Consider the following 18915-nt stretch of genomic DNA (forward strand, 5'->3'; position numbering starts at 1 on the left):
ATACTCACTCGCTGGTCTTTATCACCTATCAGACATACTGCTCGAAGAGTTGGCACCCATCTCTTGAACTCACTCATCCAATTATGCAAAGTTGATTTGGGAACCAATACCATATGAGGACCTGGAATGTTCCTGTAATGTTTCATGTACCCAAGAAGAGAAATTGTTTGCAATGTCTTTCCAAGACCCTGTTAACAATGTATATACACAAAAAGTTAATTTGTATCAGAGAGCAAGATAAATACAGATATAAATCCGTGTGTGTGTTTTTGTGTGTGTGTGTGTGTGTGTGTGTGTGTGTGCACTGAATTTTTAAAGGGAGATTTCAGCAACAACTAAATGCAATTTTATACATCAATCAAGCCAGCTGCCTTTTATCCATCTTGGAATTTTACGAGTGTGGGTGTGAGTGTCGATATGTATCAATATATTACATTTAGAAAATGTATAACTGTGTAAGCATATATCTTTGTATCCTATATCATAAATTCTTACTGAAAGTGCTATTAAGAATTGTTAATTTTCTTATGATGAGCTACTATATTATCAGAAAGCCTATTTTCAAATATACAACCATCTCTAATTAGATCAACATTCAAAACTATGCTACTGCTTATCACTAGCATATAATCCTTTATAATAAAAACATTATATATTCAGAATTTTAACTATAAAGGAAAAAAAGGCTGCAACCTGCATGATATATCATTCTCAAAATATAAAACCCAGGAGAACTGCAGAACATAAAATAAAACATTCTGCAATTCATATAGACTTTACAGTATTGGCTCCAGAACCAAGGCTATCTTAAATAATAATTCTACTCAAGATAGAAAACCTTCACAAAAGCCAATCAAATAATTACATAACATTCCTTAGAAAATATATATCTTGTTTTTACAAATATTTAAAAGCACATTTTCCCCAAATATCTAGGTTCAATACCGCTAGTCAGAACTAATTACATAAAATAAGAAATATTTTACCTAACTACCACGCAAATCAAAAAACCAACTTTCAATTTGCTATTATAATAAGCACTGATTTTTTTAAAAAATCTGAACATATATCTGCTAGTACTAGGCTTATAACTATATCAGTACCTTTTATATTGGGACAGGACTGACTAGAAAATCTACAATCAGAAAGCCTACATTTTGACATAAAAATATTATGCTCTTATTCTACGTTTAATTCACTTTAATTAATTCACTGTGATTTGCATTTCATGCTATTATACAATTTATAAGCAATTTTAACAATTAGCAACAGTTCACAAAAAGGAACCGGGCAAACTTTAATAATTAAAATTAAATATGATTTTTCACTTTAATTCTAAATAAAATCAGCTTTCAGCATACCATTTCATCTGCTAAAATACCATTGATGCCATTCTCATACAAAGAAATGAGCCAGTTCAATCCTCTGACTTGATAATCACGCAATTTTCCCCATTTCACATCTGCAGTAAGAGACAGAAGCACGTAATAATAAATTAAAGTCACCTCTTATTTTCTTCGTAGTAAGTATTCCCAATACCCCAGGAGGAAAAACTAATATTCAGTCCATATTCTTAACAGAATAAAATGCCAAGTGTTATGCCATTATGATTAAATTAAATGTGTACAAAGCAAACTCATTGGTAATTCAGGATTTTTCTCATGTCTACCAACTAGTTGCAATGTTTGCAAAACAAAATGCTAACCAACATCAGAAACAGGAATAGAGTACAAATGAATAATAGCAATAGCAATAGCAGTTAGACTTATATACTGCTTCATAGGGCTTTCAGCGCTCTCTAAGCAGTTTACAGAGTCAGCATATTGCCCCCAACAATCCGGGTCCTGGACCCCTATTGACTGTTCTACAAATGAATAAAAATACTGACTGTTCTACAAAGATTAATCAATAGAAAACTAGATAATGTTGTTTATTTTCTGTTTGAAAAGAAATGTTATACACTTATAAAACAAATTATCATGGCATTTTAATATATCTTGACAACAGGATAAACAAACCCTCTCAAATTATAGTAAGTTATTAGATACAAAGGGATGGATGTATTTATTAGCAATATTTTTTTGAATCCCACTTGCCTCCCTTCCTTCCCACTAATAGAACAGATAAATTATCTGTTCTCAAACACAAGAAATGATACTCCATTAAAGTGTTCATTATGAAGCAGCAAACCACAAATCCCTGAATTTGTGTTATACACGACACACATTCAAAATCAAGGAGGAAAAATAGTTTTGAGTACACATGGGAACATATATTTTAAAATTGTGTAACTTTAAAACCTGAAATCTCTATTACACACATATTTAATTGGGGATGGATTTAGTTTACACATAATTTCTCTGTAATAGTTCTAGAAGAGATAAGTTTGATGCTCAATTTAGAATACAGTTTGGAAATATAATTTGTTGTAGAAAATTTAAAACATGTTCTCATTTTTTACCAACTAAATCATACTGCTTAAAAAAATAGATTTCTTTATATTAAAACTTGGATATAATGAATTTAAAAAGTAGAACATGATAGCAGAATAAGTATATTTAAAAGTTTGCATGCAAAATTGTATTCAAAATGACAAAGTGAGTATTTTCTAATCTGTTCTAGGAAGACTTCTGTTTTGAAAGGAAGCATATAAAATTTCAAAAAATATATTAATTTAAGTAGGATAATATTGGCAAATGTGTAAATACTATTATGCTAAATAAGCAAAGAAGTATCAAAATCTTTTAATTTTGGATAATTCCCAATGGCCACATGTAAACAACAAAAATATTACTTACAGGATGGAGAATCTTCAAATCGAGTGCATACATTAGTAGTCTTGGAATTTTCGGTTAAAAGCTCCTCATCCTCTTCCTGTTCAGTTCTACGATGGCGATAACTAGAAACAATGGAAATGTTAAGAAAATAAACAGTTAACTATTATAGATTCAAAAATAAGCCAAATTTTTACATTGAATAACTATTACAAGCTCCTTAGCTAAACTCTTATTTGGATGAAAAAATGCACCCATCACAACTTTTCATACTTTCCAGTCCAATCCATGTTGAAAAGAGTTTATGTAACAGGATTCATGACTTTGTCCACGTTATTACTCCCTAAAAACTCAAGTAAATTATTGTAAAACATTTGGTTGGGGAAGAAGTAAAAAAATTTTTAAAAAAAATTCAATTATCTGAGGTTTGAAGAAAAAAACAACCCATTAAAAAAATTCAAATTGTGAGAGGCAGTTATTCTAGGCCCAAGATGCCATTAACTCATTCTCCATTCTTAAGCTTTTTCCTGCTATTATTAATTACAGCTATACTATGCTCTGTATGATTCTTCTATTCTATAGGCAAATATTTCATATATGGTTTTTAGGAAGTATTGGCTATTTTTCTATTTCTGAAGTATCAAATCTCATCACAGCTGGCAACAGGAAGGGCAGCGGCCAGTAAACACTCAGTTCCATTCAGTTGCCCAGATTCCACCCCACAAGGATTATGAGGTTGTTAGAACAGGATGAAATCTCATCACAACACATTGCCATGTCAGTTTTCCTTCTTTCAATCATGTAAACCAGAAACTGAACTAAAACCATGCCTGCAATTTCACTTATTCTGAAAATATTCAAAACATGCATATATGAAACTCTATTAGGAAAAATTGCTATCAATTCTAATGAAAGGCAGATTTTTATTCCTCTCCAACTCAAAACTAGAAAGAGTAAAAGGAGATAATCCTGTATCACATGCTGAGAAAAAGACATTCAAAGACAGGGTCCTGGCAACTCTTTTTAAACTCTTTTTAAAGCTTTCTTAAACTTCACTATAGTTCTTATATAAGGAACTCTATATAAGAGTTCCTTATATAGGAACTCTTCCCAGATTAAAGAGTTTCACAGTGAAGAGTCATGATGGTGCAGTGGTTAGAATGCAGTATTGCAGGCTAATTCTGCTGGCTGACAGTTCAATCCTTACCAGCTCAAGGTTGACTCAGCCTTCCATTCTTCCGAAATCAGTAAAATGAGGACCCAGATTGTTGGGGGCAATATGCTGACTGTAAACCACTCAGAGAATGCTCCAAAGCACTATAAGCTGTATGCTATTCACATATATGGCCCTATCAATTCTCATCAGAGGTAGACCTCCCCAGGCAATTTAAGTACAATCTACACTAATCTACATATTTGTATTCAATCATGATCTTTGTTTCACATTTATTTATTTAGTTGAATGATGCCCTTTGCATATTGCAACTCAAAGGTGCTAAAAATATTTTACAATGACACATTTTCAGAATAAATATAACTCTGTTGTTACTCACTCTCCAACAGATAACAGATTTTGTTTTTCATCTTTTTTTATTCTTGGTCGTCCTGGTTTCATTTTTAAGGGTGAAGTTGGAGTCTTCTGAGCAGCAGGTTGAATGAAATGTGCAAACAATTCTGTCTGTTTCAACAGATAGTCAAATCTGTTTGATCGATCGGTTTGCTGCAATAAAGTTATAAAGATTAGCAAGAAAACAAGAAAGTTTATATGAAAAAAATCAAATTTTAGAATTAGTTTTTAGCATTTGAAAATCCATTATAAAGTGTGGCAAAAGCAGAAAATACCATAATTTAGCATCCAATCTTTGGGGCCATCAAGGAAGCCTTCTCATTACAATGATACTGCTAGAAATTGTGTAGCTGAATACGGTGGGGAATGTCAATAGAATTTGGAGGAAATTTAAGATTATGAATAGGAGGTGGCTTCTTTGAAACAAACTCTTCTTTTCTCATTCTTAAAAGCCTTCCAAAATAAACCAAAATTATATTGATAAAGTATTAAGATTATTTTAATAGAGCAGTCCAAGTTTGAGATGCTTGGCTCCCCAGTGCATGAACCAAACTGTCAACTCCTGAAGTAATCACCTATATTATAATACAAAATACCTACCATTTTTTCTTCATATGTAGGATCTGGTTCTTGATTTTCTTTTTGTTTTCCTAGAGATTCATCACCAACAAGTTCCTAGGGAAAAATAACATTTCTTACTATTCTTTCACATTTTATAACTTTACAAACATTAAGATTTGTTTTGGAAATCTAAACTATATACAGCAAAAGTATATACCATGTTTCTCCAAAAATAAGACCCAGACTTATTTTCTTTGGGACCCTGAAATAAGCAGAGGCTTATTTTCAGGGAGGCCTATTTTTGGGACGTGCAAGAGACAGCAAGTCCGGAGGCTGACAGGAATGGGAGCACTGCTACCACCAGCTCTGTTTTGGCCCAACATCTACTTGCCTGTGGCCGCAACAACCTAACCTCTCAGCACATCTTGGCCTCCAGCCTCCCTGTCTGCTGTCCCTTCTGTTGCTGGGACACTGGAGCTCGGGTCTTGTCAATGAAGCCACTCTTGGAAGGATGTCACAAAGCTCATTGGGCCAGTGGAGCTGCTCTAGGAAAGAAGGGCAAGACTTGTCATGCCGGTGGAGCCACTCTAGGAAGGACACCACATGGCCCATAGCACCGGTGCAGCTTCTCGTGGCAGGCCGCTACATGGTATATGTGCCATTGAGTTTTACACCTGCACCTTGCCTCACCTTGTACAACCAGACGGTGGCAGGGCTTAACTAGGGCTTATTTTAGGGTAGGGCTTATATTAGGCACAGGCGTGAAAATCGGGCTAGGGCTTGTTTTCAGGGTAGATCGTATTTTCGGGGAAACACGGTATTTATAAGTTTATAAACCACATTAGTAAGACATATTCTATGTGATACAAAAAGAATGGATGCAGACAATGCATTAATAACATAAAACATAATAAATAGTAAAGTTATAAAGTAAAGTTATATATTGTGTTGTGTGTGTTGCATGGTGCTGTATTGCATTACATTACATTAATACTTTTGCCACTTGGAGTTCTACAGCATCAAGTTCCAAAGACCATCCAGAACAGCCACATTTTTACAAGTTTTTAGAAAACCAGAAGAATGAGAATTATCCTTGTTTCACAACTAGAGTGAGTGTGTCAGAGAAGAAACTACAAACTGAATAATGAAACATCTACAAGAAAATAACCAAGTTTAGAGAGTACCAAGGACCTCATTTCAATCCATCAATTTTATGATGGTTGCAGAGTCACTTAACCATGTTACTAACTTAACAACTGCAGTGATTCTCAAAATAACTGAGACAATAAAGGTAATAAAATGGGGAAAATGCACTTAACAAATGTCTCACTTAGCAACATAAATTATAGGCTCAATACAGGACTAGCTGTATTTCAAGATGTCCAATACACACAAAAGACCATATTAATTAGGTTATCCATCGCTGCAGGGTCAAAATACTAGAAAGTATAATATTTCTTCGGATTGTGTTTTAAATTTGTAATATGAATTAGCTGTTATTAAAAATGGTGAGGTTCTTTTATGGATATAAATATAGTAGAGCAGAGGTGTCAAACTGGATTTCTTCGAGGGCCAGGTCAGCATTGTAATTCTCCGCGGGTGGGTGGGGGGCTCGTCTGCATCCCTTCTGCCCATTTTCTCCTGCACAGCCTCCTGCAACACTCTGCCAGATGAAAACGGGCTGTAGGCAGTGGGCATGATCCATTTTGGCCGTCAGGGGCACTGTGGGGTGGTCATTTAATATTTCTAGGCTAGCCCTGCAAGTCAAATGCAAGCACCCCCGCATACTTTTATATGTTATGGGGTAACATATAAAAGTAAGTATTAAATAAGGAACACATATAAATTAAAATGTACAAACACAAAAAACTATTAATGTAAATGTGTAATTGTTCTCAGTGAAGAAAGACACTGCCTAACATTGATGTATCTTATTCTGTAACTTTAAAAAGACATGTATTCAAACTGTTCAATGTACAGTTTTCAGGTAACACTACTAATATAAATTTGGGAAGTGGGGATTTATGACAGAAGCGGGACACAAAACACTGATGCAGCTGCACTTCTGAATACATTCTACAACAACATACAGTAGATACTTTAGCAGCACCTAGAAGTAAAATTGCTTGGAATCCACCTACAAATAGGTTGCATTTCCTGGTTTATTTCAGATTAATAGACCAGTAAATACAACCTTTAGCCTTTCCAACACCCCAAGTAATGTACTGTAGCAAAATAATAGAAAAGGAAAAAGATCCTATGTTAATTTTCTAAGAACAATTACTTAAAATTTACCCTTGAGGGTTTGTGTATTTTTGTACATTTTAACATTTATGTTAAACATTTTAACTTTATCTTTAGTTTTTTTTCAACAGTCTGAGCAGAAATCTTGGAATACAATAAACCAGGTGAAGCCCTGGAGAAGTGGAGAAGGGTCCTTTTCTCAGAAATGCACATCCCCCAGGAGGAACAGGGTCCAAAGGACCTTTCCACAGTCAAGAGCAGGGGTCTCCGGGCCTGGCAACAACATTTTTTTGACGCCTGCACATCCTAATCGTTAAAACAAGGGGAAGCGGTTTCACAGGATTACGGCTTCACCCACCGAAAGCTGAGGCCTCTCAAGCACCAACCACGCCGCTTTGCCAAGGGAGCCTCCAAGCTCTGAGCTAAGGCGACCCGACTGGAGGCTTGCCAGAGCCAGGCTATCACCGTGCCACACGGAAGGTAACCCTGGATGCTTAAACCGACCATGAGCGACGGAAGGACGCCTTCGCTACGAACATCATTGCGCGGCCAATGCCGCTTCTTTGGAAGCCCCCTTCCACCTGCAGCCCAGCCAGGACCACGCCGCCGACCGAGCTTTTGCGGTGGAAGAAAAGCAGGAAAAGCAGGGAGGCGAGGGGATAAGACCCGATGAGGACCCAGAGGGTTGGGGGCAGCGGGCTGACGCTGGTAACAGCTCAGAGGGAGCTATAAAGCACTGTGTGAAGCGGTATATAAGTCTAACTGCTATTGTTATTAACGGCTGAGAGACAAAAAGAAAAGGGAGGGGGAAGCAGTAGAGGCGGCGCGATTAACCCGGAGAAAGGAGCGGCGTCCCCGGGGAAATCGCTCGCCTCCATCGGGATACCCCCTTTTGCCTTGCCAAGGCGTCCACCGCCGGAGGCGCCGCTCGGCTCTTCCTATTGTCTCCGGCTCCCCACCTCGAGAAACTCGGTCGGAGAAACTCAGCGGTTACGAGCGCTTCCCAGATTCGGTCTAAAGAAACGGCCGAGGTTCTCTGCCACACGTTGCCCGTCGCCCTTCCCCGCCTGCCTGCCTGCCTGAGCCGGCGAGAGGAACCTGCGGGTCGCCCCCACAGCGCCGGTTTTTCCAGCCCCTTACCGTTCCTTCGTCATTGATCCCGGGCGCTCCTTCGGCGGAAGCCGGGGCCCCTCCTGGGTTCTCCATGCCGATGGGAAGCGAAGCGGTGCCCGAAAGGGAGCTCACGTTCTCGTTCTCCGGTCCCAGCGCAGACATCGTGAACACCGTCCGGGGAGATGAAATCGCCGAGGGCGCCGAGCTCCCGATTCCCGCTTTTAAACACAAAAGTGAAATTGAGTTCTCGCCGACTCCCTCCGCGCGCGACTCGGACCGGACTCTTTTCTTTCTCTTCTTCTTCTTCTTCTTCTTCTTTCAGGCCGCTCTCTCTGCTGCCGCCCCGGCTTTCTCAACGCGGTCCCACCAACCAGGAACCGAGCCGGCTCTCGAGTATCGCGAGACTCAGCCTCGCGGGCTGGGTGTGGAAGAAAACACGGAGACGGGAAAAGAAAAGGAAAAAAAAGCCCGTTCTGATTCTTACATTGGCTGAAGCCAAAGCCTGAATGGCCAATTAAAGCAAAGGAGGCGGGTTCCTTTGGCCCTCAGTGCTCGGTATTTGGGGTAGGAATGGGTGAAGTTTGCCCACGAGTCCAACATCTGGGAGCGGGAATCTCCTTGAGTCATTAGATCGGTGAGGGGCTTACAATTCCGTTGCAGATGTGAGGCAACGAAAAAGAGAAGTCGAGGTACCGGAAGATTAGCTCACAGTTTCTCAGCCTCAGCAACTTTTAAGATGTGTGGACTTCAACTCCCAGAGTTCCCCAGCCAGCCATGCATTAAAATACGTACATCTTAAAAGTTGTGGAGTTTTAGCCTTTTCATGTCTTTCAAATCTTTTAGTCAGTAAGAATAGGGAGATTTGTGCAGCCTTCCACTATTTCGGAACCACGACTCCCGGCAATTTTTGCCTGTTGGCAGAATCTCTTGCAGGTTTTTCCTCATTCCCGACTTGGAAAATATTGGCACGTTTTCGCGAAGGCTTCAAAAATTAGGACGGTAGCTGGGTTAACAACTTATAGCTGTTAGGATTTTTGATAAACCTGATTTTCATAAATAATACCGAAGCTTAAGCTTATAAATTATAAAATATAACTGACACTATTATATTAATTGTCATATTAAGCATACCAGTAGTTTGATTATAATTTATTTTTAAAAATTAACGAGTCTATCCAATAGAAAAAAAATCCAGAGGGCCATTAAATAGCAGACTTCTCTAATTAAAGAATTTCTGCAGCCATTTGGTGCTATCAAGTGGTGGCAAGCAAATTTTTCAGAGGCTATATGTAGTTATGGCTATGTTATTGTAGAAAGTTACCGTGTTCCCCTGAAAATATGACAGGGTCTTATTTTCTTTTTACCTACAAAATATGGCTTGGGCTTTATTATGGGGGGAGGGTTTATTGTTTTGGGGTTGCCAGGGCCAGCTGCCTGCAGAGCATAACCATAGAGTGTGCGCCCAAAGAGGCCACTGCCGAAAGACTTGGGTTGGAAGCCACGGAAAAAGCTAGGCTGGGATGGCGGCAGCAGCAGAGGTGCCCTGGCTCCGTAATGAGAGCTGGGCCATTCATCGTGAGGCTGGGAGGTGGGTGAGCGAGAGTGGAACAGCCGCTCACGCAACTCTCCTCTCCAGCCATACAGAGCACAATTCACTGGCTTTTGGAAGGCGCCAAGCCGTGGGAGCCGGGCAGTGGCGAACAGGCGCTTACGCAGCTTGGCGATACTCCTAGGTCGTGAATGGTGCTGTGCCCAGCTGCAAAGGGGCTTTGCTGGGTGGCTGCTCATGAGCATGGTCGCTTCATGGCTGTTCGGTTGTGCTGCTGCGACAGCGCAACACAGCCATTCGCCTATGAGGCTGTGCCCAGCTCTTTGGGAGCCCGCTTGCAAGAGAGCAGCCACCCAGCAACTCCCCTCTTCAGCTGGGCACAGTGTTGCTCACCAATCTAGCGGTATCCCGAAGGCACCAAGCAACGTGATCACCTTTGCCTCCCCCCAGGTTCCCGTGGCTTGACACCTTCAGGATACTGCTAGGTTGGCGAGCGGTGCTCTGCCTGGCCAGAGGTGGGGTGTTGTCCAGGGGGCTTATATGTGGGGGGGCTTATATTTTTGCCCACCAGAAAATTGTGGCATGGCTATAGAGGACATATCGTATTTTCGGGAAAACACGGTATCACCCATCCCTCTCTCGGAAAAATGAAATATCCTAGGAAATATTGAAAAGTCACAATATTACTTTTCCCTGGATGTGAAAAGGGAGAAACATGTTTTAAAGACAGAGTAACTGCCTGCAGATTCCTGCCCATCCCCCTTTGTCAATGGCCCATTAAGATGCCCAAACCAGCCCCTTTACATAATAAAGAGTTCTCCCCTTCAGCTCCAGGGTGATGGGATTAAGGCATGATTAGCCTTTATCCATTCACCACATGGCATCTGAGAACTCAACCAAACCTGGATTCAAAACACAGTTTAAGAGAGTTGCCCCTACATGGCCCCATGGGAGTCTGACAACCAATCATAATACATTTCTTACACAGGAACAGGAAACAGATAGGTGGGGTTGAACAGATTATAAAAAACCTGCAAGCCCCATCTTTGGGCCTTCTCTTCTTCCTCACCCAACTTTGAAGCATGTGATCACCTTTTCTGTTCAGGACTCAAGCCATGTAGTCCTGTTCACCATTAAACCATCTTTCCAAGCAGCCTCCATGTCTCCAGTGTCTTTTTCCCCACTTGAAGCCGAACCCAGAAGGACATTTCTTTCAACCCTATTAAATAGCAAACTTCTCTAATTAAAGAATTTTCTGCAGCCATTTGGTGCTATCAAGTGGTTGCAAGCAAATTTTTCAGAGGCTATATGTGGTTATGGTTATGTTACAACAAAACCTTAAAATGCTATAAAGCTTTTCAAAATAAAAGCATATTACCTTGTGTAGTAAAAACATGTAGGAAGTTAGCACCCACATCTCTCCTAGAAAATGAAATATCCTGGGAAATATTGAAAATGCAGAATATTATTGTTAGATCAGGTAAAGGAAAGGCACACTCAGGCTTAGGCAGCAACAGTTCTTTATTAACTCTGAAACCTCTATGTACAATCCAGCGAAGGTTCAGTCTGACAGCAGCCCTTTTATAGGGAGCTGTCAGACCCTTCGACCAATCAGGTTGAATCTCTGTTCCCACCGGAACAGAGGACCTTGGTGTAAACTATTGTGATTCTGGTATCTAACACCGCCCCCCCTCTTAGATGGGATCAATCGACTTGTGACATACTCACTCAGGTAGGCGGGCTTTCTGGTGGCTCGCCCAGACCTGCGCAGTTCAGTTGGTGGGTGTTCTTCAGTCAGGTCGGACTGACCTATTGACTCTGCGGCTTCTCCTGGTGGAAGCTCCTGGAACTTTTCCCAGGCCACGCCTGGAGCTTCTAGAGCCAGTTCGCTCGGAGCTCGCTGCGGGCCTGCAACACTAACAGATAAGTGCCCTGATACCTTCGGGCTTGAGTTGTCTGTGGAAGGAGTGACTTTGTGCTCCTTTTGTGTAGGGCTTTGGCTAACCCATGCAGGAGTTATCTCTGGTTGCCTAAGATTGGAGTTGGAGAGGCAGCCACGGAGTTGGTCAACGTGCCATCTCCAGTTCTGACCGTCCTCGAGCTCTACTAGGTAAGAGCGAGGTCCAGTGATGCCTATTACTGTGGCAGGAATCCATAGAGTTCCCCCAGCATAGTTGTGGGTGTAAACTGAATCCCCTCCGCTAAAGTTCCTTATTTTACTTGTCGAATCTGGGGGTGATGAGTCAGAGTAATTTGGGTGTAGCCGGTCTAAGTGGGACTTAGCTGGAGACCCATTAGAAGCTCAGAAGGGCTTCTCCTAGTGGTAGCACTTGGTGTGATGTGCTGTATGAGGAGGAATTGATCAACCCGTGCCCATCCTGGATAGGGCCTCTTTTGCAGATCTTACCATTCTCTCCGCCTTACCATTGGAGGCCAGATGGAATGGAGCAACCAGGGCATATCTGATTCCCTACGCTGCTAAGTAGGTCTCAAACTGCATGGCCCTAAATTTGGGCCCGTTGTCAGAGATCAAGACATTGGGCAGGCCCTGAGTGGAGAAAAATCTCCGTAGTGCCTTGATGACCACTTCTGCCATGGTAGAGGTCATGTGGACTACTTCTAGCCATTTTGAGTAGGCGTCCACAACTACCATGAAAGTCTGGCCGTGAACTGGGCCAGCAAAATCTATGTGCACCCTAGACCATGGTGCTTGAGGTCACTCCCACTCCTTAGCAGGCGCCTCTGGGGCAGCTGGTCTGGACTCCTGGCATGGTGTGCAGGTAGCCACCCATTCTTCTTTCTCCCTGTCCATGTTAGGCCACCACATGTAACTCCTGGCCAAAGACTTCATCCTGAAAATTCCAGGGTGCCCTACGTGCAAAGCCTCTAATATTGCAATGCGCAGTTTGGGTGGAACAACGACCCGGTCCCTGCACAGTAAACAACCATTTATTACAGACAGTTCATAACGTTTGCAGTAAAACATTTTAAATTCAGACCCGACAAGCCCTTTGGGCCACCCTCTCCACACCCGGTTCAAAACCTGTTTGAGTGTAGAGTCTTTTGCAGAGTGGCGGGCAATGTCACTAGACGGACAGGACCAGTCTCTAGGCAGTCAATGAGGAGGACTGGCGTCTCGGGGGTAGAGTCTGCAAGCAGTTCAGGCAGTGGGCATTGGCATGCCCCAATGTAGAGCCAGGTTGATGGACGAGGTGATAACTGTAGGCCACGAGGAAGATTGTCCATCTGGTCATTCGTGGCGACAAAGAAGCAGGAGTAGGCCAGTCTCCAGCCAGCAAGATCAGTAGTGATTTGTGGTCCATGATGAGTTCAAAATCGCAGCCATAGAAGTACTTGTGGAACCTTTTAACACCGGCGACTGCAGCCAGAGCCTCCCGGTCCAGTTGGCTGTAGTTCCGCTTGGCAGCAGACAAGGTTTATGAGTAATAGGCAATGGGCGCCTTGGTTCTATTGGGTATGTGGTGGCTGAGGACAGCTCTGACGCCAAACAGGGAAGTGTTGCACGTTAGCACAAGTGGCAGGATCTGGCTGTATTGGACCAAAAACGTGTCCACTGACAGCAGTCTCTTCACCGCGGCAAATGCGACTGCTTCGGCTTTGCCCCAGGACCACTTTGTGTTCTTTGGGAGAAGCCAATGTAAAGGTTCAGCAACTGTGGCTTTCTGTTTGAGAAAGACACTGTAGAAGTTAAGGAGCCTGAGGAACGCTTGCAGCTCGGTCTGATTGCGAGGTATAGGGGCATCCTGGATTGCCTTAATTCTTTTGTCGGTCGGATGAATCCCAGAGCCATCGATGAGGTACCCTAGGAATTTAACCCTTGGCACGTTAATTTGGCATTTTGCCTTTTTGAAGCAGAGGTCTTTGTCTCTGATTCTGGCCAGAAAAGATCTCAATCTTTTAAATAATTGCACCTTATTTGCAGCCAATACCAAGATGTTGTCAAAATAGGGGATGACTCCTGGAATCCCTTGCAAAAGCCGTTCCATGACACTTTGGAACAGTCCAGGGGCGATACTAACTCCGAATTGCAGGCGGTTGCATTTGAATTCACCCTTGTGCGTCACAATGGTTTGGGCCTCCACCATAGCGCCATCTACAGGCAACTGCTGGTATGCCTGCGCCATGTCTAATTTTGCGAAAACTTTTCCGGGGCCTAATGAATGTAGTAAATGCTGTACAATGGGTACAGGGTAAGTACTTTGTTGCAAAGCTTTATTTATTGTGCACTTGTAGTCCGTGCAGATGTGAACAGACCCATCAGACTTGACAGGTGTCACAATAGGGGTCTCCCAGCGTGTGATCTACCGGCTCTAAGATTCTTTGGCCTATCAATTTGTCCAATTCCAAATCAATTTTAGGGCAGAGAGCAAAAGGTAGTCTCCTGGGTTTCAGCCTGATGGGGGCTACGTTGAGGTCAAAATTAAAAGATATTGGGGTCCCCACATACTTACCTAGACTGGTGCCAAAGACATCCTCGAACTCCTTAAGGAGTTCCTCAGTGCTTTTATCTCGTATGGCATTGATTCTGGTCACTTCTAGGCCCAGGGCTTTGAACCAGTCAAGCCCCAGGAGTCTCTGCAGGTCTCTGTTGACCATCGTCACTGGTAGCTGGCCGCAGAAAGTCTTGAATTTCACCCGGAAGGTGCCCTAGCCCACGATGGGAACTCGGTTCCCCTGGTAGTCGTGAAGGTGGATGTCAGGAACCCGTAGATGCTGCTTCTTAAGGCTAGGGATAGCCTGCTTGAGTGCTGCCCAAGGCATTATGGTCAAGGATGACCCAGTGTCAATCTCCATTTCGCATGGAAAGTCCTCGATGAGGACTGTGACTTTCAGCTTTTTTGGCTGCTTCGTGCAAGCTTGCCCTATGAAGGTGTGGTAGATGACTCTGGTGTTGCCTTCTGTTCACCATGGTAGCAGCTGCCATGTCCCTTGGTTGGGCCTCTGCTGGCAGTTAGGTCGGCTTCTGGGCTTCCAGGTTGTAGCGGGGTGATCGCTTCTGCATACCTTGGTGATGTACCATTTTCGATCACAGCATTGGCAGATTGCATTGCGGAAACAGCAATGTGTTCTGAGATGGTTTCCTCCGCAGCCGGCGCAAGGCGGGAAATACGGTTTGAATTTTCGCGTTGGCTTGGTGCAGTTACTGCGCATGCGGTAGTTGTCATCTTCGCTCTCTGAGCCTTCAGGCTCTGTAGCCTCGCGATGCACGCTTGTGCTCTTCCGTGCGCTTTTAGGACTGTTTTGGTGCTGCAGGGTTTCAGTTGATTTAATGGCAGACTCAGTGGCCCTGGCTTCGTCTAGGGTAATTTGGAGCGTCAGATTAGATTTCGCTAGTAGTCTCCTCTGGGGCCAATGTCTCCAACACCACATATGATACGGTCAAATATAAGTTCATCGAGATCTCTAAACTCGCAGTATGCTGCGGCCTTTCTGAGCGCTGCAACATATTCATTGATGGATTCACCCTGTTTCTGGTTACGAATGTTGAATTTGTGCCTTCGGATGTGTTTAGATGGTCTGGGAGCGTAGTGTGTCCTCAGCGTGTGTTGTAGCACCAACCAAGCGACCGATTGGAGTGGCGTTGGCTCAGACAAGTCCTTTGCTGTCTTGAACACCTCTCGTCCACAGTAGCTCAGGAACATATTATTTTTCCAGCCTTCAAAAAGGCCCATAAGGTCGTTGGCTTCTAGGAAGCAGTCGAACCTCAGCATGTAGGATTTCCAGTGCTCGGTGAATGGGTTGTACGGAGTCAGTGGGGCATGCATTGACATCCTGTGTCCCTGAGCACATTTGAATTTGCCGCTCAAAGATGGCTGCTCGATGCTGCGCCGAGCTCTGAGCTGGATTTACTTGCTGGATTGTTGTGCTCTTTTTGTTTGCCTAGTTGCCTTCCAATCCCACCTTCGTCGCCTGTGTTAGATCGGGTAAAGGAAGGGCACACTCAGGCTTAGGCAGCAACAGCTCTTTATTAACTCTGAAACAACTATGTACAATCCAGTGAAGGTTCAGTCTGACAGTACCCCTTTTATAGGGAGCTGTCAGACCCTTCGACCAATCAAGTTGAATCTCTGTTCCCGTCGGAATAGAGGACCTTGATGTAAACCATTGTAACTGATTCTGGTATCTAACAATTATATTTCCCTGGATAAGAAATAGGGAAACATGTTTTTAGGCAGGAAACAGACTCATTCTTAATAGCCCCCACCTTTGTTAATGGGCCATTAAAAAAGCCTGGGCCAGTCTATTCTACATATCAAAATAGTTCCCTTTTCAGCTCCAGGGTGATGGGATTAAGGCATGATAGTATTAGCCCTTTACCCAACTCACCATATGGCATCTGGGAACTCAAACTTGGACTCAAAACACAGCCTAGAGCAGTGTTTCTCAACCTTGGCGACTTTAAGTCCTGTGGACTTCAACTCCCAGAATTCCCCAGCCAGCTGCTGGCTGTGGGATTCTGGGAGTTGAAGTCCACAGGACCTAAAGTCGCCAGGTTGAGAAACACTGGCCTAGAGAGTTGCCCCTGCATGGCCCCATGAGAGTCTGATAACCAATCAGACTACATTTCTTACACAGGAACAGGAAACAAGGAGATGGGACCAAATAGAGAATATAAAGCCAGGAACTTTCAGCCCTTTTCTCTCTTTTCTTCTTTACCCAACATCTGGAAGCATGTGACCTCCTCCTTTTCTGTTCAGGACCTCAGACCATGTGGTCCTGTCCATCATTAAACCATCTTTCCAAGTGCCCTCCATGTTTCCAGTGTCTTTTTCCCCACTTGGAGCTGAACCCAGAAGGAGATTTCTTTCAACAAACAAATATAATCAACAAAAATGTACAATAACAATATATCACTAGTTAGGGTTTGGTATACAGACACAATGGTTTAATGAAAGAATCTTCCATCTAAATGGATTAATTTATAGTTAGATAACAGTGGATGGATGGATGGATGAATGAATTAATACAGGTGTTCATGTTGATGATTTTCTATGTTATGTGAGTTCAGGAACATTAGAATCTCAGTAAAATTTGCTGATCTTTGAAACTATGGAAAAGCAAAACATCTTCCTCAAAGACAAAGTCCAGTGTCTTTTGGAAAAGCACCGTCGAGATGCTATATGATCTGGATATAAAATCTTCATTTTCAAGTGTTTAAATATTGATCATTCAACATCATTTTATTGAGCCCCAAATCTAACAAGTGGCAGTTGAAATGGCAGTTGAAATTGTGTTTCAGTGTCTTCAGAGGAAGTTGATAGACTGCAACTCTTGCGTAATCATAATAGGACTAGAAAATCACATTAGAAGATTAAATGGAATGTAATGTATTTGGCATTTGCTGCATCAATTCTGAACCCTAGATGGCAGTAAAATGTTAATTCTGTAATTTTTTATCTGGATTTCTGCAGTCCAAATGTAGGAAATCTATGAATAAAACTATCACATGAGTAGACTGTTTGATATTCTAGTTATGGCTATCTAATACAACTATTGTGATCAGTAAGGGACCAGTGATATATAAGAAATCTTTTCCAGTTACACTTATTGGCTTTGTATGGTTATAAAAACATTTATTTTTAGATAAGAATTTGTAGATTGCTACTTCTTTCCAAGAAGTTACCAGTGTTATACATTTTATCGCTAACATATGAAATGAAATGTGTAGCAGGAATACAAAACATCAGTAGACTTCAGCTATTTTAGTTATTTTTACTTTATATCTCACATAAAAATCATGGAATCACTATAAGCCTAAAGCACAGAGCCATATTTTTTCTTCCTATCCCAATTCAAATCTTGTGATTATCATGTTCAAAGTATACAATTAATTACTCCTGGGGTGGTTGTGTTTCCATCCAGTCATTTTTACATTCGTTAATTGCTTTCTAATAGTCTGTATTATAGGAATTTAGCACCCACCCCTCTCCTAGGAAAATTAGATATTTTAGGAAATATTAAAAGGGCAGAATATTTCCCCTAAAAGGAAGACAGAAACTCATCCCCCCCCCCCCACACACACCTTTGTTAATGGGCAATTAATGCCTGGAACAGCTTATCTACAACACAAAAGACATGGCTTCCAGGACATAATAGGACCCACCTAGCATAAAGTGACCAGATGTCCCATTTTTGGCGGGACAGTCCCGATTTTTCACAATTTGTCCCACGTCCTGCGGCGTTTTAAAAAAGTCCCGATTTTGGTTTAATGTTGAAAGCGCAGTGGATTTGCTTAAGAAATCCTAACCGGGCAACACAAAAGACACTCTGTCTAACCCCTCTCTATGTCTCAGTACTTTCATTGAAGATATTAAAACAGGAAAGCAAGAAAACGGACCCCCCCCCTTTTACTTCCTTTTATAGGAAAAGATGACCCAGTACAATAGAGCTCCAGGAAATACTTCGGCTAGAGAAGTAGCGACTGTTTCTTCCTGGATTTTCCAGAGGGGAGGGGCATGGAGGTTGGAGGTTGGCTCGTGTGGGAAAAATGGTGGCGCGCGAGAAGCTCCGCGTGGTTCACTGTGGGGGAGCTGGCTGAGGAGGAGCCGCGCTGTGTTTTCTGCAGATTCAAAGTTAATAGAATTGGACAGTTGAAAGCGCTTTTCTTTTCTCTTTGACTGCGAGCTTTCATTACGTGGGAAAGCTGCAATTGCAAGGAGGACGGCGTTGATTTTATTGACATGTACTTTGCACGTGTGCAATGCACTTGTAGATAAAATGCTTGCACTGATGCATCGGTAGACATGGAGCTCAATCAATCTCATTGTACATATATTGTGCACTGACAAATAAGTTAAAGTTATATAAGCGCAGATATTCACCTAATTGTAGTGGTAATGTTTTTTTCTGGGTTAGGCTGTTAAGCCCCGGGGCTGGGATCCAAGGCGCGCTTAACTAGGCAAGGAACTTGTGCGGACCCGCCGGTGTGTGGGAATTGAGGAAAAGAATGGAGGGGAGAGGAGGCATGCGGAGAAGAAGAAGTGTGCCGAGCTGTCATCGGGGCTGCTGAAGCTTGCGAGGGAGATCTTGAAGCAGAGGATCCCAGGGCTGCAGATGTGGGGCTTTGATCTGGTGATTCTGGGATC

The 18915-nt window shown here is 42.5% G+C and overlaps 2 protein-coding genes across 2 annotated transcripts in view; both read right to left on the bottom strand.

The window, feature by feature from the left end:
• SMARCA5 (SNF2 related chromatin remodeling ATPase 5) overlaps positions 1–8638 on the bottom strand; it is a 34846-nt gene extending 26208 nt beyond the window's left edge. The window contains exons 1-6 of the mRNA XM_087724344.1: positions 8287–8638; positions 4942–5016; positions 4328–4494; positions 2799–2899; positions 1362–1462; positions 9–188 (exon numbers count right to left, since the gene is read on the bottom strand). Coding sequence (XP_087580470.1) covers positions 9–188; positions 1362–1462; positions 2799–2899; positions 4328–4494; positions 4942–5016; positions 8287–8421 — 759 coding nt within the window. The 5' untranslated portion in view covers positions 8422–8638. The remainder of the gene's footprint in view (positions 1–8; positions 189–1361; positions 1463–2798; positions 2900–4327; positions 4495–4941; positions 5017–8286) is intronic.
• Positions 8639–14731: 6093 nt separating this feature from the next.
• Positions 14732–15600, bottom strand: LOC148043823 (uncharacterized). The gene is given in 2 exon segments (XM_087723930.1): positions 14732–15177; positions 15180–15600. Coding segments are annotated over 2 exon segments (867 nt in total).
• Positions 15601–18915: the final 3315 nt, after the last annotated feature.

Source organism: Thamnophis sirtalis, unplaced genomic scaffold (genome assembly GCF_051295495.1).
Source record: "Thamnophis sirtalis isolate CommonGarterSnake01/CBP01778 unplaced genomic scaffold, rThaSir2_p1.2 scaffold_10, whole genome shotgun sequence".
Lineage (NCBI taxonomy): Eukaryota > Metazoa > Chordata > Lepidosauria > Squamata > Natricidae > Thamnophis > Thamnophis sirtalis.